We start from the raw sequence: 22,339 nt of genomic DNA, 5'->3' as shown, positions 1-22,339 counted from the left end.
TTTCAGTTAAGACAATAACTTCACATTGGCACCGCTTTCTAAATAAAACAATAGCTGTCGCTCCATGATGTAAACCTCTACTAAAACGTTCACTTCCTTTTGTTTAATTCTACAACTAGTGCAGGCAGTAAAAACAGATTAACATTTGACACTTTAATACACAAAACATTATTTTTGGCACAATAAAATATATCGATTTTCGAAAAAATACCACCTTCCTACACCAGAAAATGATAATGACAAAGTAATTGGTTTATGACGATACTTTGTTAGCTTCACCCACTGGTGAGAGACTGCCTAACTTCCTGTTAAAAGTAATGAATCATGTCAAGTATATTTCACATATATAAGGTATTACCTTTTTTTTTGAGCAGATGAGAGGCTAATGCTGTTGGAAAAAGTAAAGCATTCAGAAAACACAAAACAAAAATACTGAGTGGTTTAGAAAAATAACATCTTTATTGCAGTACAGTTGGAACATACATTTTCAAGTTGAGATCAACACCACCAATATTTTTGGCTAATGATCCTTTTTGCATTCCTATTGCTGAAATGTGTTGCTTCACAATAATAATTTACAGGTGGGCTTACCCCATCACGTACAGTAACTAGGAGGGGAGGTGGGAACTATTCCCACCCAATTCTAGCAACAGTTTACCATAGTTTTACTGCTCTACTCCGTTCACTCCTGTTAGCACAGACAGTTATCGTAAAGAGATTTGTTTTCATATCAGAGCAGGTTCAAAACCTACAGAATTGCACATGATCACTGAAGCCACCTTCATGTGAAATTATGATTGCACAAAGTCAAACATGCAGCATGATTATTTCGCAAAAAACACATGGTTAACACTTGAAAACACGCTACAGTAACTTCCCAGTGTCAAGTCTGCCGCCGCACAACACCAACACGCTGAAAACGGCAAATTTACTGACCACCGTGAGCCGAGTGTTTACGATATGAACATCCGGGTCATAAAGGTCAAACGTTCCTCCTTAAATTCGAACAGGACATACAAAGGACACAGGAAGAGCTACGGGTTGTGGCAGTGTGGCATGTTGTCCACCCAATCAATGGGTCACCAGTGACTGGAAATGTGAGAAACGCACAAGACTGGTAGGCGTGGAGGGGGCAGGGAGTTCACTGGGGGGGGAAGAGGATTCAACTTCAGTATCATCCGATTCCAGCCCAGGCATCAGAGGTGAACAGGGACGGTCTGCAGGGCGTCTTGAGTGGTACGATGGATGTCAACGTTCTGGAAGGAGGAATGAGGCGGGGTCAGATGGGCTTTCATATCCAACACTTTGTCAGCCAATGAAATCATTCATGTCTGTTGAGTTAGTTTGGTGCAACGGAGGACAAAATCCAGAGCAGTTTGACACCTTCAATTGTTTTTATTTTTTAAATACGCCACACAATTGGAAATGGGATTTTTTTATTTTTTTTTACAAGACAAAAGAAGAAAAGTCTTTGCTGCCATTAAAGTAATCAAAGCTCCCGTTAAAATATTTACATGTTGAAGCTAAATGCCGAGCATAATTAATTAGATGCTCCTCTTTGAGCAGACGGGAGTCTGTTCTGGACACAGAGAGGATTCTGTTCAGGCCCAGAGACAGCCGCTCTGTCATCCAAGCCCAGAGGAAGCTCTGCATATGAATGACCGGGAAACATCCGAGTCCTCAGAGGGAAGCAGTACTTGGTCTGGGGAGTCCGTCAAGTATATGGCAATTTTTTTTATTTATCTCAAAGTAGCCTTTTTAGAAATCTGGTTTAAAAATGTAATATAATAATCTACCTCTAATTTTATCAATAACCCCAGGCAGACCTGGTCAAAATGTCATTATATGCATGAACTGAAGCATGTTTTGAGCATTGTCAGAAAAGTTTTTTTTTTGTTTTTTTAAGGCAAAACTAAACAATTACTCAAAATATAAATTAGGATGATGCTAAATATTTACAACCATATTTAATAAACTCAACACCGTGAGTGAAAAGCTTTTTATAAAAGTTCTGCAGCTTGACATAAAGAAGGTGCTGCTGTATAAAAAACACTTATAAGTGTATTTTGCCCCCAACTTATTATTTGCCTTTAAATAAAGACAAAATGGCTTTTGTCTTAAAATGAGAAAGTAAAATACAAAAGAAAATGGCGGCTAATGTAGCTCCTTGGGGAACACCAGTGGATATTGTGAGTTGAGCTTTCAGATAATTTTTCTACATCAGTTCTGACCTCTAGACCAAATCATAAAACAGGTCTAAAACTAGTACACACACAAAAAAAACAGGTGTCATTTTTTTGTCTAGTGATTGTTTGATTTATGTATTTCTGTACTTATGTCTGAAACAAATCAGCTGTCAATGGAAACTTAAAAAAAAAGAAGCACAAGGAGAGTTTGGCAGGAATCAGTGGATGTTTGGGTGAAGTTTATTTACAAACAGCAAAACAAAAATATTCCTTTTAATTCTGATAATTGATATGAATATCCTTCAAGATCGTTCACATTATCACAGCTACATAAATCCAGCATTTTTGACTTAACACTGTTTCACATTCTAATAAGTTAAAGATTGTTAAGAAAAAAAATAATCTGCAATGTCGTGTAGGTAGATTAGAGTTTTGTTAAAAACTTTGAGGCACCAGTAAAACATCGCTAAGATGTTCAGACAGGATTTTTGCTACACATGAAAGGTGCTTCTTCAGACTGGGTGCCGGAGCTTCATTGCTTCAGGGTTTGGAGTGCAGCGTCATTTAAGAAGCTTTTCGTTCATTCTCTAAGAATGGGAGAGCGAGCACGGCGAGGCAGGATTAAAAGAAAACCCCCAAAGATTAGCAACCGGAGTCTGCTTATTTACCATCGTCACCACGCCTTTAAATGCAAGTGGAAGAAAAAAAACAACAAAAAAAAGAAAGACCAAAGAAAAGAGGTTCAATCAAGGTTTTTAAAGTGTGCATTTTGTGCGCCATAAAGGATCATTGTGCGTAATCGAGGCTAAAGGAGGGAAAGAGTAGAAGGTGTCGGAGAGCGCTAACTGCCTCACTGGTGACCTGGCACTGTAATCAAAGCCTCCTCTGACATCCGTGTCACATCTACGTTCTGTTTGATAAAAAAAACAAACACACAAAAAACAAAAACAAAGAGGTGGAGGAATCAAACACAAGGGAAACAAGAGATACACTACATACACACATTAACACACAATTTGAAACCATAAATAACTCTTCCACGTTTGGTTCTTTAAATGTTTTTTTTCTTCCTTCATTGACAATTAGCTGTGAGCCAACAGGAAAACGCTAAATATTATGCATTTCATTTCGAGAGCTAAAGCATCTTGAGGCTTTATTAGTAAAGTTTAAAATGGTGCCAAATGTTTTCTGTCAGCTTTAAAGGGAGCTTTGAACACATTCAGTGTGTTTGCACCCTGCAGACAAACGACACAACTGAGACTACGAATAACAGCGTCACGTAACCCACCTCTGGTTTTTCTCTGTGCGTGTTGACTGCGTCCACGTTGAGGCTGATGGACTCCACTTTACAGCCTGTGATGACGGATATTTGTTGGTAAAGCAATTGACCTTTTTCATTTGTTAAGCATATTGAGCACAAAGATGGCAGCCCTACCGTAGGCCACGGGGGTCAGCTTCAGCACGGTGTGCAGTGGGCACTTCAGGTACGGCAGCTCCTCTGTACAGACAGAAATCAGACGAATGAAACCAGCAGAAGCACCCCTCGCTTCCTGTGTCCATCAATACAGACATTTTAACTACATTCTTTAAAAAAATAAATAAATAAAAAATAAAAAAATAAATATATATATATATATATATATATATATGTGTATATATATACATAAATAAGTTAAAAGACTTTGACTTCACTTAATTTCACATGATACATTTAAATATTTCTTGATATAGCTTTCAAATTCGCCTTATGAAGGATCTGGAATCATTTTTCAGACTTGATTCGTACGTCTTCTGGCTGCCAGGATTGGAGGATTTTCAGGAAAAATAAATGTCACAACTTAGCACTACTGGGTCGTCAACAAACGGAGGAAATCTGTATTTTATGTGACATGTTGAGCCATGTCTGTCGTTCATTCAGCCTGTGAGTGAGCGAGAGAGAGCAAGACTTTGGAAATTAGAGCCACACGTTGGACACCCCAACTTCACAGCATAAATATTACCAGCATTTACTTTTAAACAAAATGTTCTAGTTTCCTTACAAAACCCAAACAAATGTGTCATTTGCACATAATTCGGTTTTGGTTATTTCCCCCACAACGTTTCACTGGTTTTATTTTATGTTTGACTTCCTCAAGCACCCACCTGCCGTCTTGTCCAGGAAGTAGGCTAGCAGACAGCGCATGACCGCCTGGTGGCAGATGACCAGCACGTTCTCCTGCCTCTCCAGCTCCATGATGACGGGCTCCAGGCGCTGCACCAGGTCCTCGTAGGACTGAGCGTGGCAAAAATGTTCAGAGAGGCTAATCAGGTCATCAGTCAGAAGACAGAAGGAAAATCTGCAGAGTGAGGCTTTCTCAGTAAAGGTAAACAGACTAAACATCGGAGGAGGTGGAAAATGGACAATAATGACCGGATCCGTCTTCGCCTGGGAGATTAATGGAGGGGTAATGGAAGGCGAGAGCTGACCGGGCGGACGGGCGTTCAGCGAGAAAGCCACTGATGTGAAATCTTTGGTTACTGCAGTCTCGTGTTTAGCTAAAGCCGCCTTGGAGGCCGAATGTCCAAGCAGAGTCTCATTAGCAGAGCTATTTGAATAATATGTTTGCAATGTGGTTACTGTATTAACAAAGGAGAACTGAACTGAGTCGGAGTCACTCAAATGTAGACAGTGGACAAAAACCACAAGTTCATTCATCATTTTATGTAAAGTATGTCTAAAGATTTCTGTCTATGCATATCTTTTAGGGCTGCAACTAAGCTATATTTTAGTAAGTGATTATTTTATTTGGATAAATAATTGGATTAATAAATAATTTGATTCATAATTGGAAAGCAAAAGATGCTTAATAGCAGATTTAGGTTTTTCCAGGTTTTGGACCAAGTGAAACTAAAGCTACTAAAGGTCTGGGAAGAACATATTTAAATTTTTTTATCTTAAATGCAAAATATATATATAAATATATTTATACAGTTTGGGCTTAGTTACTGCTTTAAGTGTGTAGTTTTTTCAACAAACATCTGGGTTTTTTTGTCTGTTTACTCCAGTTAACAATTAATCAATTGCTAAATTAGTTGACGATTAATCACAATTAAGCTGATTAATCGCATTAGCCCTAATATTTTTATTGGCTGCCAATGCGCAGATGCATATCAGTAATTAAAATATGTTTGAAAAGTTAATCCTGTTGCTTGTGCATCTTTTTATTCTTCTTTCACTCAACTTTCCATCAATATGTTTACATGTGAACCATCAGCCGAGACGATCAGCGACAAACTGAGATACGATTACAAAGGTCTTCAAATTAACATAAACATATTAAAATTATTATTTCCCTAACGTTCTTATGAGGACTCATCGGTTGGTTCTGATGCCATTTGAGTTAACAGAGGCAGGTTTTAAAGTCGCCTCACTACCCACAGAAACGTGGGCCCACAAACGTTCCACAGTTTGGCTCCGATAAGGGGAGCAGAAGCCCACAGCAAACATCCAAAATGAGCAGAAATCGTCTTGCAAGTCAGCAGTAAAACTCTAAACTTACAAAGTGTCACTTTTTTTATTTCAATTCAGAACAAAATGCTGTAACTGATGACTCCGACTGGTTCAGGAAGCTTTAAATATTACTGTGAATGAATGCAAACGGTGAATTGCTTCACCGGTTTTAAGGACATCAAATGTTTGCAGGTAAAAAAAATAAAATAAAATAAAAAAGACAAGAATCACACAAAACTCTGACCTCTCCTTTTGGATAGCGATAGCGGTATTTGTCCTGGTCCCTCAGGGCAAACTCCAGGGGATAATTTTCCTGGATCTCCTCGTACATCATCTCCTCACATACACCCTAAAAATTACCACACACATTGAATAAAAAAAATAAAATGGATAAAACAAGTTACTTACAAACAGAACTATGAAAACAGCACCTGATGGTCCCTTATGGTAATTTCTACCAAATACTGTATTACTTATTGACATTTTCAGTCAATTGATGCTTGTTCTATTTAATAAAGAGCGCAAGAAGAAAATATTGTGGTGCTAATGTCACTGAAGTTCGTATCTGATTGAAAGATTGTGATTTAGCTCTAGATTAAAGGAGTATTTCACTGTTTTTGGTGAAATCTAGACAAACATTTGATCCTCTCTAGTGTTAAATCTTATACATCTACACTAAATTTGATGATTCTAATCTGAACAGAAATCCCTTTCAACACAGTTTTTAACGAAACTCTTGAAACTATTTGAAGAAAAAATTTATTTCTGAAGGTTTTTGGCAAATGGTACGACCATCGACAGCATGAAGATTACAACGCGTAGGCTGTGTTGTGGCCATTATTTCTCACTACAAAAAAGATTGTGTAGCCTTTATTCACAGGAATTTCATGTGGTAAAAAAAAAAAAAAAAAAAAAAAAACATGAAGCAAAGCTGCTAAAGGATTGGGAATCGAACCCTGGATGGCTGCTCTACCGTAAGCCCGATGGTCCAAACCTGAAATCTCTCTTTAATACACAACTGAAGTTCAGAGAAGGGAAGCGATGAGGTGAACTCACCGCGTCGATCTCGTTGAGGACTTTCCACTGCTCGTAGGGGGCGTTGAGGGCCTCTGCCGTCTGGATGGTTCTCTTCATCTGGCTGGTCCAAACCTTCAGCTCGCTTATTTCCTGCGTCTGGATGAACTGGTTCAGCTTCTTAGCAAACTGGACGGAGAAGAAGGACGTTTGTTTTACTCTCCTAGACTTCAGGCTACATTTCTGAGGACTTCTTCTCTTCTACCTCTTTCCCCCTCGGCGTGAGACCCGAGTCGCCTCCGATCCGACCCTTGACGTTGAGCTCGCTTTCTCCGTGGCGACACAGGTAGATGGAGCGCGGCGTGATGTGGATGTTCATGAGGTAGTAGACGATCCGGCTCTGGACGTGGTCCAGCACCCTGTTGACCAGGTAGCGCTGGCCGACATCCATAATCTTGATGAAGGAGAGATCCCTGAAAGGAGACGACGGTAAGTTGGCTCGGCTTTCATAGCTTCGAGTCAAACGGCCGACTGCGAACCGGTCAAGTCTCGTTGGATGTCATTGTTGGTCCTGACCTGTCCAAGACCTCGTCCAGCGTCTCGTAAGAGTTTTCATAGCACTTTATCCTCTTCATGAAATCCTCCACCGCTTCTTCCGTGTTGCAGTTAGTGTAATCGGGGCTTCCCAACTTTACTTGCTGAAAAAAAAATTTTTTAAAAAGAAAAAAACAAATCATCACCTTTTTCACGTTTTGTCACTTCATATCACAGTTTCTCATTAGGATTTTATGTGACGCATCAAAAAAAAAGTATTATTGTGGTGTAGATTAGATTTTCTTCAGCAGGAACATGGAAACTGTGGCTAAATATATGAGAAACATGAAGGAGAGGGGCTTCTGCAAAGCTGCTACTTACAACGATGTTTTCCTGAATGACTTCAGGGTCTTCACACACCGACTCTACAAAAAAAGCCTAGAAGAAGAGGGAGAAAAAACAGGTTCAGTGCAGCCACCATTAGAAACATTCACTTTACATCTTTACATGACAGCCATGATCACAAATTTTACTGGACAATAAATGGTGCCAGGAATTATCGCAATAAAGGCTAATACTGCTTCTTCCAGACCTTTTTCAAGAAATTCAAATAAGTCAACTCTCTTAAAGATCAACAAACTTCAATTTTGTAAAGAACGCTTAACACCGGAACGGGAAGAACCAAAGATAAATGAACAAAACGAGCAAAAACAATAAATAAAACAAAAAAATGAAAACCACACACATTTTTGCAAGCGAAAATCGACCTCCAAGGAATTAGAATCATTAGAAAGAAAATTACTGAGTTCATGTAAATTTTGAATCGATTTACTGCAGGCTTTACGACAGCAGGTTTCACCTTAAAACCATTCTGTTCTGCAAACTCCAGGATGGTGTCCCTTCTCTCTCTGGTGGTGTTTGTTGCATCAAAAACCTGCCAAGCAGAAACTGCAGTTTCAGGCGAGTCTCTTAATGCATAAAAACAAAGAAAAGTTTTAACATACAGCGACTTGGCCTCCTTCCTCTGTTAAATATTGTCGCACGTCATTCAGAGCCGCTGAAGCACACTGCCTGCAAACACAAAGCAGACATTCGTATATTTGCTGCTTAAGAAGAAGAAAAAAAAAACAAAAACGTTAGCATAGCGACGGCTACGGATTATACCTTCTGATCTTCAACCCTTCCTCGTTGTCGGGACGGAAAAACTCAAAGGACTCGTAGATCTTCAGGAACTCCCTCCGGTATTGTCCAACATTGAACTCTGGAGAAAAAAAAGAACAGGAAAACAAATAAATACTTTCTGATATTTGTACAGCTGGAGCTCCCTGTCTCTGATAAGTTCGCCTCTGTTCACCGTGGCTGAAAACGCCGAGAAGTCGTCACAGATGTGCACAGATGGACACTGTGTGGTGCTAGAGTGTCTGTCCCTTTAACTTTGGAGAGATAAAGTGCTTCTTTTTGTAGATCCCAGATGGTACTTCTGGATTTAAACGCCTACATTACCACCACCCTATATTTTTGTCAAATTCTAACAAACACTTAATACTGGAGCTGGAAGACGTTTTAAATATCCAAAATAAACAAAACAACAGTAACAACAAAAACAATGAATTATGAAGTTTATGTGAACAAAATTCTCTTTAAAAGAAGATAATTTTTTATATGTAAATATTTGAGTAAAATGAACATTATTTTATTCTCTCAACTACTGACAACATGTCTCTGAAATTCCAAGCAAACATTTAGTATTTATTTTCAGAAAATGAGAAATTGTCAAAATAACAAAAAAAGTTGCAGTGCTTTCAGACCTGAAATAATGCAAAGAAAACAAGTTCATATTCATTTAGAAACAACAAAAGTAATGTTTTAACTCAGGAAGAGTTCAGAGGTCAATATTTGGTGGAATATCAATGGGGGTCAGTGCAGTGGGCTCTTAGTTTTATCCTGAGCTGCACATGTATTTGTATATTCTCATCTGTTTTATTTGGACAATTTTTATTTTTTTTTTTTAAATGAAAGGTGACTTCAAAGACAAACGTCTTTATTTTCATGTGAGTGGCAGTGAGATTAAGACAACTATCCAGAAGCGAGGAACCAAAACGTTTCCAGCCCCAAAATGTCTGAGTCACTGGAAGTTAGTACCTCTGGTCGGCACGCCAATCCAGTTCAGGTAGCGGGTCAGCTTCTTGGAGATGTAGGTCTTTCCTCTTGCAGGCAGGCCCACGGTGACGATCAGGGTGGGACAGTTGGTCATACATACTAGAACAACGGAGGGAAAGAGAAAACCTCTGTCATCACGTTTTATGAGTATGGAAGACATAAAAAAATGCTTTCAGCCTGAAAACACAAAGGTAATCACTCCAATTATCTTCCCCAGCTATAAAAAAGTAAATGCCGGTATCACTTTTACTGCATGCTTAATTATTCCCTTTCATCATGTGTAATTAAAAGGAAAATATCTCATGCTAGAATGTTTTTATTTTTTATTTTTATGAGGGCTGGTCAAGGAGCAGAGGTCACTTTGTTTCCAGGACGTGTCGCTATGGTTGTGAAACGCTACATCAGGAAGGCGAGGAGCAGCTTTCACCATCGGGGCCCTTATTACCCGGTCAGAGAGCGCATAGTTTGCATGGTTCGTTTCTTTGTCATTGTGAGACACGGAGTACTTGTCACACCGGCTTTCTGAAATCTGTATCTAGCTTTGCTTTTGTTGCACGCCCAACCAGCCGGTAACGTCACTCCACCTCAGCAGATCCTTACAGAGCAGCTCTGACGTTCGCGTCTGATTCAGTGTTTGATTAAAATAACTTCTGGTTAGCCCGTGGATCAAAATTTTATTAGAAACAACAGAGGCTTCATACTTTTTTATAAATTTCATAGGTTGTACTGGTTTAAGAGGGCTTCTCCTAAAGTGTTTCAAAGTTAAAAGAACTCACTCTCTGTGTGTTTTCACCAAATTAATAAAGGTTTTACAGAGTAAAAATATTCACTTATGGTTAGATTTTAAAAATATATATATATTAATCTTGAACTGCAGCTTAACAAAAGTACAGAAGCTGTCCGAAATTGTGTGCAGCCCAAAGCAGAATTCGATCCAAATTTCTACAAATTTTTCACTCTTATAAACTTACCTATGAATTTAAAGTGTTTAGGTTTATATCCACTTTCAGGGACTAAACAGACGCTTAGTTTGCTATTGCTTTGGGCTGGCTGAAGCCAAGCACCAGAACAGCCTGCTGAGTCGGGTGCTAACTTCAGGCTAGTCAGTAAGATAAAGATATAAAATGTCGCGACATTTTAAACCACTCTGTGGCCCGCCACAGTCTGTGAGCAGATAAAAACGAGTGACTATCACACGGCAAGTCTTCCGCATGAATGCAAAACAAACAGTTCCTGTCTGTCAACTTCTGGGGCTTCGCCTGGCGCAGAAGCGAGGCAGAGATGAACAGAAGCGGGTCTTTTCTCCTCGGCGGGAGCACATCTCATCTGCGGGGAACATTATGTGAATCCTTACATAACCGTGCGAGCCAGACTGTTGGAGCAGCAGCGCTGCATCTGAACTCTGCACACTGTTCCCCCCCAACACACGCTTCAAAACAGACTGATTGACGCGGCGCTAATTCATCATTAAAGGGCGAGTTCACCAACATACGCGTCTCGTTAAAGAGCCAGCAATGGTAACGCTAACCTAGCAACTGTCGCCACGTCGTCTATACGCACCCCTTCGATGAGAAATGTGTTTTTCAGGAAGGCCATTTTTATTTGGCATCCATATCTTCTTCAAAGGGTTTTGGGTGAGTTCCCGTGGACTGAACGTGGATTTGTCCTCCATGTCGCTCTGCTGTGAGGCTGAGGCGGCCGCAGCGGGGACACTGACCCGGGGAAGCTTCCCGTGATGCTGCTCCGAAGGTGACCGGTGTTTCATCCGCGCGGCTCAGTTCAGATGGAAACAGACCCGCAACTGCCGCTCGCGCTCTCACTCTCTCTCCCCCCGGTTAATGTTGTGGTCACGTGCTCAGTTTCGCTTCAATGGGACCTAACACCGGCGACTCAGTATGGCAAGATATATTAACATTTAATCACAAACTCCAACCTTTACTTTTTCAGAATCAGCAGCTATAATATATGGCCAAGTTTCAGGACAAACAAGGGACTCCACCTTACGTAATTTTTTTTTTCAAGAACTTAAAAAAATTAATAAAAATGTAGCAAATTTAATCGGAAATAAAGTTTTTTTCTGTGAAAAAAACAGCAATGTCATTTACTCTTCGCCAAAATATTGTGAACTTTAATATATCTGATGCTGCTGTTACACCTAAATTCCCCGTATGTAGCACAATAAAGCCTACTTCTTTTTGTATTATAAATAGAATTGTTAAAGTCAAAATGTACATTATAACCAAGAAAATGCTAATATATCCAATGGAATACACAATTTGTATCCAGCTACTTCACACATTTTCCCTAATTTAAACTTATCTTCTTTGTAACAATGCCGTTCCATGAAATCCTCTCTATTTACTGCCAAATTTATAAATCTATATGTAAATGATAATCACGAGCAAATTGGAACTAAAGTAAAAATCCTTTTTTTTGTGTGTGCACAGACTTGACTAGAAAAGTTAATCCAATTCTCCTCCGAGCAATGAAATGCAATTTGACTTGCCATACTAGACCGTAACGACGGAAGTATAGGCGCAACATTTCTTCCTGTTCATCCATAGAATACGTACAGAGAAAAGCACTTTAGTTGGGTTGTGAGCAGTAATTAATTTGACTGATGAACCTTGAATAACATGACAGACCCATTCAGCCATAAACTATTATAACACCAGGATAAGCACAGATAGGACTAGTAAGGCAACAGGTTGACGTTAGATAAAATGTACAATGTGCACTGCCAGCAAAAATATTATCAAGATATTTTCTAATGTCGTTAGATTACAACAACAGGGTTTATTCAATTTTATATCGTGCTTGACTTGGACAAAGTAAAACATAACTATATAAAGGAAAGAAGACGAAACATGGTTTGTAAAATTCTTTTATACAAATTAAATTTTGAAAAATGACATGTATTTTGATTCAGCCTCTTTATGTGCCAGTGCTTTGCAGAAACATATTTTGATACAATTACAGATACAATTGCATCTGCATCTGTATTGTTTCTGTAATTGCAGATTTAATTTAATGTATTTAATTAGATGTGATGTCGACACAATGAGTTTAACCCACTGTCCTAAGAAGTTACACAATTAGTAGATAGAGTCCACATTTATGTGAATTAATCTGCAAATGTAGCTGATCTGCGAAGGGCACAGACATTTGTCAAAGAATATTAGAAAACCCAAAAAACACATTAGGTCAGGGAGAAAGATGTGGAGAAGATCAAAAGCATTTAAGAGTTATCAAACAATATGACTACCTTTGAAATCTCACAGAGCTCCATCTAATCTTTCATCAGAAAATGGAAGAATTTTGGCCTGACTGCAAACCCATAAAGACATGGCACACAAAAAGGAATGACGAGCTAGCCAAAGGAGCGCATTAATCAGAGATGCTGCCAAGAAGCTCTGGGTAACTTTGGACGGGATGCAGAAATCCACAGCTCAGGTGGGAGAAAAGTTTCATTCTGGAAAAGAGTTGAGGATCAGATAGTCAAATTCATAAATTATATTTATGCAGACGAAACGATGATCCTTAAAATACTCCAAGTCGCTAAAGAAGAAATGGCCTCTGAAACACAACATAATGAAGATCAGCAAGAGGAGAAGGAGCCCTCTAAGAAATCTACATGTGAGAAAAGGAGAGAGAACCGGGAAATGAAAGTGGTCTCTGAGCTGGAAACCTTCAATAATCAAAAGATTTCTGGAGAAAACTCTGAACAACAAGACGTTTAAATGACAGAAACAGCTGAGAATCAAACAGCCACCTTCAAAAATTTGATTTATACAGATGAAACTGAAGAAGAAATGATCTCTGAAACGCAACAAGATGAGGATCAGCAAGTGGAGAAAAAGCTGTCTAGGAAATCTGAATATGAGAAAAGGAGAACGGCAGCGACGAAAGCTGCTGCTGAACTGGAAGCTCCAATAAACCAAGCCAAGATGGACACTTCTGAAACTCAAAACTCTGGCAAAGAAGCCAAGACTCTGGCACCATAAACTGTGTTAGAAGTAAAACAGAGAACCTGCAGGCAGTTTTTGAGCAAAAAGAGACACAACTTGCAGCTTCCTCTGATGGACTCTACAACCAAAGTGAAATCTAGCCAGGAAGGGGAAGAACTACAATATAAAACATCCACAAGTAGGGAGTCACAAATAGAAACTCCTGGCCGTCTCTGAGCTTATGAGGAAACCTGCTTTCCTGTGTTGCTACAGCACCTCATTGTATTTGAGATTGTGTTATCCAAGCACAGTGGTTTTCTGTTGACATTACATCAGACGTGACGCCAGACAACATTCGCCTGATTCAACAACAATATCTTTGCTGAATGAAATGCTAACCTTTTAAAATCCGAGCTAATCTTTCAACACTGCTTATACTTGGAGAGCCTAGGGAGAAAAACTCCAGCTATGAGAGCGATTCTGGTTGAATCGTGGTACACATAAGAAGTTGTAAGTTCTTAACTGCTGAAGTTTTTTTTCTCAGTAAAACCTTGCAAACTATTCATATCGCTTAATCTTTTTGAAGTTTACTCAAGTTACAATTACAAACTTCAATGTAGTTTATCATGATTTAATGGCATAGTCCAAAACAAAGTGGCACATAGATGGAGTAGAAGGAAAATAAGATGCAGTTTCCAACCTTTCAACCTCTTAATAAATACTGAAAAGAGTATTTATAATTTGGTAGATACCTTGTACAAACACCTTTAACTGCAAATGCAGCTGCAGCAGACTGAAAGTGTGTCCATTTCTCTTCTTTCTCTTTTCACATCACGGTTATGTTGAAATTTGTTTTTGGCCCATTACATAAAATCTTAGCACTTCTTTCTCACGTCACTTTCAGACAAACGACACTAGGTGGCACTATTGCACTCCCTTCAGTGCTAAGAATCACTGCACATTAACACCAGCATGTCCTAAACAAAGCTGAAACAAAGGACATATTTCCAACACCTACATACAATTACATCTTTTCTTCATAAAATGTCTGCTTTGTTTCAAGGAGCTTCTCAGAATCTATCTCCATCCAGGGCGAACAGAAACCCTCAGTGTGTGTGTGTGTGTGTGTGTGTGTGTGTGTGTGTGTGTGTGGGCCAAGTGCAGCCACCTGAAAACACCACAGCGACAGGACTTCTCCCGAGCAGGACCAAACGTTTCTGCAAGAACGTTTCCAGGTTAGTAGGCCTATCTGTTTGGTGCTTTTTCTTTTGCGCTGATTATATTAAGCTCAGAGTCACGCAGATGGAGCTGCAGAGCCTGTGACCTAAATGTGGCGAGATGGAGGCGTTTCTAATTAAATGACTGCAACATCCATCGTTCCCTTACTGCTGGCGGACCATGATTTAAGTCGGGTTCATAGGGTCCAGGAAGAAAAGTGGCTCCCGTGACTCACAACATATTTTTAGAATTTCAGCTGTCTAAAGTAAACATGCTGCAGAGCTTTTATGATCCTGTACAAACTGAGACGGCCCTTATCGGCCTGCGCTCATCTGGTGGGTCATGTTTTTTTTTTTATTTATCTGATGGTCTCGACTGTAGCTGAATGGGGTGGCTTGAGACGCTGTTAGTCCATGCACTTTCTCATAAAATCTACAAACTTTTAATGTATTTTCATGAATTTTACAAAGTAAGAACACATGCATTTTGTCAAAGAGGGAAATACTACGATGCAGCTCCAAACTAACCAAGACATGGCCGTCCAGCTGAGCCGACAGGTCCGGCAGGGAGAGCATTAATCAATAAAGCGACCAAGAGGGCCATAGTAACGCTGGAGGACCTGTCGCCATGACAACTTAAATCTATCATTTGTGGGAAAGAGGCAAGAAAAAAAATCTATCGCTGTTAGAGAGAGGTAAATAGTCTTATTTGTATGTGAACAAGTGTGCTCAGGTCAAAGTTCAGCCACATATAAAATGAAATAATTTCAGAACAAAATTGCCTCCATCATCAAACACGGCAGTGGCAGCATTATGCTCTGTGAATGCTCTGCTTTCTTTTTTTTTTTAAGCAGGGACAGAAAAAATGCTGCAAGTTGATGGGAGGATATATCATTTTGAATCAACATGAAAAATAAACGTTATTTTGAAACAAAATTGCTGTCACCATAGAACACGGTAGTGGCAGCATCATGGTGCTAGAATGCTTTTTTTTAATACATACATAATTATTTTAGCTGGGACAGAGAAATTGATGGGAGGAAAAATCATTCTGGATCAACAAGAAAAATGAAAGTATTTCAGAACAAAATAATTTCTATCATGAAACATGTTTTTCTTTTTCTTTTTTTAGCAGTTTAGCAGAGCAAACAATAGTGTCTGAAAAAAAAAGCAGTTGGACTAGCAAATGATCTTAGGTCGATGTCTGAGTTAATCTACAGCCACAGATACAATAACATTGGTTAGATCAAAGCAAAGTTGTGGTTAAAATTAAGTCAGCTAAAGACTAGACCTGGAATGTCGAAATTGTTTGTCACATGAGCCAAAAGTAATATGGGGCCAAATATAATATCATTTTTAAAAACTAAAACTAGCAAAAATTTTGTTTTTTTAAACTTACTCAGCAATACATTAAGCATGGATGTTTTTTGTTTGTTTTTTGTAGGAAATGGATCATACATCCACAATTTCAAATGATTTTTGTGCGTTTCCCTTGTTCATGGAAATGTATCCAGTTGGCTTATTGTTCTGGTCTCAATTTAAGAAGTTCTCAGCAATAAAAATAGTCTTCATTCAAAAACACTTTCGAATTCCAGTCTGCTTTATCACAAGCAGACTGGAATACACCAGAGTGTGCACTAAACCTGTTCAGGAGCCACAAATGGCCCCCGGACCGTCACTTTGTCCACCCCTGATCCAGACCTCACACCACAGCTTTACAGCTGATAAAATGCTGTCCGTTCACTCTGACTGAGCTTTCAATCTGGCCATGCGACAACACATTAACTCAGAGGGCTGAATTCAAAAGCACGCCACACTTTTAAGATTTTTATTTAGCCTTAACATTCTGCACCAAGTTATCTCAGTTCTTGCTGCTGAAACCGAAACCCAGGCAGAGTTGTGCACTCCTTTTTGGTAAAACACTGACGTCTGTGACAAAATGTCAAAGGTTAAGGTTGACGCCTGCTGTTTTAAGGCACTTTAGAGCAGCTATTTATGTTGGAAACAGATTCTTCAGTGAGGTGTCTCGCATAGTTTACACCAGAGCATGAACAGGAAGCAGAGCTCAGCTCCTCCTCCTCCTCCCAGCAGCTGCCAGGCTCTGATTGCAGCTAGCTGCCTTTTAGCCCGGACAAGTCACTTCCCAATATAGAAGTGTGTGATAACCGTATCCCTTCAGTAAGGATCCAGCTCCGAAGCCCGGATCAGGGGCTTCAGCATGACGTAACTGGACTGGACGTGTTGCGTCGCGGCGGTCCAGTCTAATAAGAGCCGCACAATCACAACAACAAACAGCTGTAAACAATCCGACCACATACAACCCCACACAGCCATCATATTTGCCGCAGAGACAATGACAACCACCGACCGAGACCGAAGATTACATTGAGACGGAACGTCTCGTCCTGATTTCTCTTTTCTTTCCATATTCCGTTTATTTATATAAATCTAACATGTTAGTCTGAAGCCCGGATCGACCCGCCTGCCTCTCCATCCCCTGTTGCGGTCCAGGCTGATGTTACCAACAGGCTGCGTACTGTAAACAGCAAAGATTATCGTCAGATGCTAAATGTAGGGGAAAGGTGAAAGCAGCGCCAGCAGCAGCAGCAGCGCTGCTACGTCTTAAAGAGACGTGTAGACCCCACGGTCGCTTCCTGTATTTTTGCTAAAATGACAGCAACAACGCAGCTAAACGCAAGGATTCAAAAAAATTATAGTAGTAGTAATAATAATCATAATTAAAAAAAACAAAAACAAAAACAAAACAAAACAGCGACGTGTCTTACCCGCCTTGCCCTGGTTTTGCGTGGACTTGCATCGGCTGGAGCAGCCTCTCATGGTCGTGGAAGAGTGTCTGATGGAGCGCAGTGCGTGGCGGTGAGTACGTGCCTCCAGCAGCAGCCCGCACACCACTCCAGTGATGCTGGAGCACACACACACCCCCTCTGTGTGTGCTTGTGTGTGTGTGTGTGTGTGTGTGTGTGTGTGTGTGTGTACGTGAGATAGCGAGGGACCTGTAGGTAGGGAGGAGACTTGTACAGAAATGGATGTGATGAAGGAGTTGCCTCTACCTGTCTGTCCTCCTCCTCCTTCTCCTCAGCCTCCTTCGCCCCACCCACCATCTGACAGCTGGGTGGCCGCTGCACCCGCCACTTTGTAGGGGCTGGACCTTTCAGATGACACGGGGGAGTGAAACTTAGGAACCGCACGGTCTGCGTGGTCGGAAACCCTCAAATGAATTACATTTGCATTGAATTAGCAGGGATTTCGCGGAAATTTTTGAAAAATTAAACTTTTTTATTTAATTCAGGGTGACTTGCATTAAAAGAAATCTTTAACATACACGCAACAAAAACTTAAAAAAAGTTAATGCTTTTTTTTATGTTGGACAAAGTTTCTAGGAACCTTCAAAGAAAACATTTCTGTTCCATAGGGGTAAACCACGAAGAAGAAGACTTAAGCCAGTAAGTAGCAACAAAACACAAATTTCGTTGTTTGCCAGCCGCCAATAACATCAAATCTAAATCTTCTTCTGAAGAAGACCCTCTTATGCTATATTCCACTTGTACTCGGAACTAGGAAATCCCCACTTTCCTGTCGAAAATAAAATTAACAGTAATGCCCTCCTATGTCCGACTGCCCTCAGCTTTTGAGTGATTTTGCATTTCAAAATGGCCGCATAAACGGATGTAGTTCAAATGTGTTTATTTTATAAGACACATGTAAAATCTATGCTACGTGTAAATTGAACAAATTAAAAGTGTTGTTTGGAAAATAAAGCTTAAAATGACGCTTGTAAGATATATTACAACACAAACAACCTCTACGGGCGTCGCCATATTGAAATCCCGACTAAATAACTACAGTTGTTACCTCGGGTTTGACGTCAAACCCAGCCCCGATATCCGTCTTCCAAAGTGACTGGACTGGACAGCATAAACCCACGGCGCGTAGGCAGGTCAAGGAGCCATCTTGCCACCACACGCTGGGCAGATCTCCAGAAAAGCAGCATGAAGTATCATGTCAGGGTCACAAGTCTCCATAACAACAATTCTATGATATTTGTGGGCAGTGCCGTCTTGTTGATTGGGAGTGATGCCTTAAAAATAAAAAGCTTTCTCTGATCTGCCATGGCAAACATAAATGTGAAGAGTTCGCCAAATTTGACTTGAACTTTTTTTAAAAAATTATTTATTTATTATAAATAATAAAAAAAAAGGTGTGCTCTAGACATGCGAGACTGGGACTGAGCGTTCGAGTGAAACAAAAATCCATTCCATGTGGAATTGGTGTGAAACAATCAATTACTAGCCCACCCACACTGAGTAGAAAAACACCATCTATACCATGGAGTACAGCAGATGATGTATGATGCTGTGGGCCCGTTTCACTTCCAAATTTTTAGGGTGTTGTGTCATGAAGGAGACGAGGAGATATTAAATAAAAATCTGAGATGCAACTGAGAAGAAAATGAGGAAAATGGAAAAGGCGTCATTACTGGGTCTCTGAGCAGATTAATGATCCAAAACATGTTCCCACATCAACACAGAAGTGTTCGACTAAACAAAAATATATATTCCACAGACCTACATCCCACAGAAACCCTGTGAGATGAGCTATAGAGACAACAGCAGAGGACTCGGAACACTGGACAAGATGTTGTAAAGACTTGCCCTATCGGGCAAAGGTCATTGCACCAAGTATTGGCCTGAATGCCTAAAATATCTGAGCGAGAAGTGGCAACTCAGGTTCCATCAGATGCTTAAATTTGCAAGGGTTTTGCTTGTGACATTTCAATAAGTTAGTATTTTGATCATGTTTTGATTTGCATTTTGGTAAGGCCACTGCTAACCCAGATCCATTCTGCCATTTTGATATAGATTAACTTCTGAACTCGGGATCGTTGAAACAATGCATGAGCCAGTTTCAGCTGTCGCAGAGCCGGCCTCACCTTTGAGTTGAGAACATTTAGGAATACCTATCCCTTCTCTGTAGTGGATTAGCAGTTCAAAGAACCAACAGGGTGCTACAGCTGGACTAATACAAGTTATAACTAATACCTTATGTTTCTCAAGTCTGTCATCAAAATTAGTCTCCACAGATTCCCCTGCCCGTAGGAATCTGCGTGTCATTCAGCGATTGGTCGGCTCTGTCCTAGCTAGTGTTTCAAAACAAACATCATGGAAGATAATAGGTCTGATTCCCTGTAAATGAGTTGAGTCACAAATGTTTTTCAGAGATCTGAAGTTTTGTAAATGATTCCAAGTTAGTTAGGCGACGAATTCCAAAAACATTATCCAGGGATTTCTGGGTAGATTAACCAATCGATGAAACATTTAGTCAATGGATTCAAACCCCTTATAATCAAATCTCTGCCTTTGTGACAATAAATGTGGAATTGCGTGTTATGGTTGCACAACTTCACCTTAGTCATGAATGTCTAGAGGAAATTTTTCCAGAAATCTGGCAGTTTGTTCTGATGCAACTTCGGAAAACATGCTGACATTTTATTTCTCTAGAACCAAGAAACTTCTACTGGCAGCAGCTCCAAACCAACCATACATGTTCAGGCTTATTCTAGCATTGATCCATTGCATTAACTTATTATTGGCAAGACCTGACCTCCGTGTTGTTACATCTCCTCATGTGCATCATGCCAACTCATCCAAACATTTGAGACGAGTAAACGGCCAAAGCATCTGCTTCAACAAAGATTGCTTTTGGTTGTTAAATTAAGCTTGCTTTACGAACTGGTTGACATGAAAGAGAACGCGTGTTTATCTCCATGGCTTTCCTGGCTAATTGTGCCCTTTATACAACTTTAGGAAGAGGCATTTGGAGGTTTCCAAGGGAACCGCAGCTAGACGAACTGGTCTATCTGGTGTGCCCAAGAAGCAATGAGTCCTTTCTTTACGTAACTGAACCCAGACGAGGCATGCGCCATCTTGTTGCAGTGTTTGTTTGAGGAGAGAACAAGTGTGGCATAATAGAAAGTAAATCTCATCTCATAGTGCTGGGACATGCAGAGAGGTCCCAGCACTATGGCTCTCTAAGGATAACATAAGCATCATGTGACCTGTCTGTGAGGACTGGAGGCTATTTTAGTAGGAACAGCAGCAGCCTATGACAGCGCATGGCAGTGACTGTAGAGCCAGAGTCTGGAAAGGACGGGAGTTCATCTCAGTATTTTCCAGGTTTTGATCAAAATTAAAAAAATAGAAGATGGAGTAATATTTACATTTATGTGGTTTATGTCTTTTAACCTAGTTTAATGCATTTCTTCCTTCTCTGAATCCTCTCTTCCTTCCTTGTGTCCATCTTTTCTCTGTTCCCTCCTGCCGTGATGTCTTTCCTATATTTCTCCTTTCTTCCTCGTGACCTTCTCTCCCTTTATCACTCACTCACTCACTTCCTCTATCCAGTATATGGGGGCGCCTATTCTACCACTGATCCACGCGCAATCACTTTCTTTTCATTCTTTTCTCCCTCCATTCTTGCTTCCTTTATGTCTTTCAGCTTTCAAACTTTTGTCCTTCCTTTATTTTCCCTTTAAGTCTTTACTTCTTTTATAGCATCCTATCACATTCCTTGTGTCCTATTTTTCCTTCCTCCCTTCCGTTTTTCTTTCCTTCCATCCTTTCTTCTTTGCCTCCTTCCTTCTTTGTGTCATGCTTTTCAGTCTCTGTTTTCTTTCAGGTTTTCATTGCTAAATCCCGCCCGATTTTCTAGGGAACTTTTTAATGACCGGGTCTGGAAAAGTGTGAAACATTGACACCAAACTGTTCAAGCAGAGCGAGTGGCTGCACGTCTGTGAGTTAATGAGGCGCTCACACTACGTAAACACAACTAATCAGACGTTTCAATCTGAGCCAAAAAAAACAAAAGACATAACCAGAAGGCATCAGGGAAAGTTCGGACAACACTGGACTATGCATGACAGGGAGGTCAGGTGACATTTGTAGGTCACAGAGCTCTTCATTGACCCTCTCCTCCCTCCACAACACATTCCTTCCCAAAAGGCCAAACTGATCAGTGTCCCTGCTCCACCCGCGAGACACTCCTCACGTCCTCCTGTCTCCAAACAGCCAGGAACATACCAGTCCTGCTGGTCTGAGATCAAGCTATTGAAATGTGCCTACGTAGAATGACTGAGCTGATCATCAACAACATCAAGGAATGTCAGGAGCTTCAGCATCAGACACTTCACAGGCCTGTTTGTTTGTAAACCACAGGTGAGGGCGGGTGACTTTTGTGGAATACCGCCAGCAGGAAGTTCAGGAGTCACTGTTGCACCATCGTGTTAACCGTGCATCAGCGATGCAGTGGATGGCGTAATCGTGACCAGCTTTGTTTTTCGTGAAATGACGCATAATCACAGACAAAAACATCTCGCTGCTGCTGCTTCAAGATGAAATTCACAATCTGTGAAATTCCAGCAATAAAAAAACAAAAGAAAAGGAATAAACTCTTGTACTAAATATAATTTCCTCTTGCTGTGTTTACAGCCGTATCTCATCATAACCGAACCAAACCAAAGAGGAACTCACAGTTGAAACCAGTTGTTTACATACACCAAATAAAAGACCCGTTTCCCACGGTGTGAAGTTAAACGTCTGCTACATTAGGTCAGTAGGTCAACCATCTGGAACTTGTCCCCTAGGATGAACTGGACGTCTGTAGCACCGCAGTTTTCTTCTTGATAACTTTTGACTTTCCCCATCAAGAAAACAGCGTGTTCCAGGTGTGGCCAGGTGTGTTCCAGGTGTGACTCCAATTAACTCAATTATGTCA

The 22,339-nt window shown here is 40.3% G+C and overlaps 1 protein-coding gene across 4 annotated transcripts; it reads right to left on the bottom strand.

Moving 5' to 3' along the window:
• Positions 1-433: 433 nt before the first annotated feature.
• Positions 434-17,620, bottom strand: pfkfb4a (6-phosphofructo-2-kinase/fructose-2,6-biphosphatase 4a). Of its 4 annotated transcripts, none has more exons than XM_015041878.1 (14): positions 17,335-17,620; positions 9,367-9,483; positions 8,389-8,485; positions 8,229-8,295; positions 8,084-8,158; positions 7,606-7,662; positions 7,267-7,388; positions 6,956-7,163; positions 6,733-6,879; positions 5,921-6,025; positions 4,329-4,458; positions 3,622-3,684; positions 3,475-3,539; positions 434-1,256 (listed from the first exon to the last, which is right to left on the bottom strand). In XM_015041878.1, exons 1-14 carry the CDS (start codon positions 17,384-17,386, stop codon positions 1,197-1,199), a joined length of 1,365 nt encoding a protein of 454 aa, XP_014897364.1. In that variant the 5' UTR covers positions 17,387-17,620; the 3' UTR covers positions 434-1,196. The 4 variants fall into 4 exon arrangements, with proteins under 4 accessions (XP_014897364.1, XP_014897362.1, XP_014897363.1 ...); XM_015041876.1 differs by lacking the exon at positions 17,335-17,620 and adding an exon at positions 10,945-11,206; XM_015041877.1 differs by lacking the exon at positions 434-1,256 and adding an exon at positions 2,924-3,096 and having other exon boundaries at positions 17,335-17,619.
• Positions 17,621-22,339: the final 4,719 nt, after the last annotated feature.

This window comes from Poecilia latipinna, unplaced genomic scaffold, assembly GCF_001443285.1.
Source record: "Poecilia latipinna isolate Pla-1442-1.1 unplaced genomic scaffold, P_latipinna-1.0 Scaffold572, whole genome shotgun sequence".
Taxonomy (NCBI): Eukaryota; Metazoa; Chordata; class Actinopteri; order Cyprinodontiformes; family Poeciliidae; genus Poecilia; species Poecilia latipinna.
Note: the sequence above shows the minus strand (reverse complement) of the source record. Positions and strands in the feature narration are given on the sequence as shown.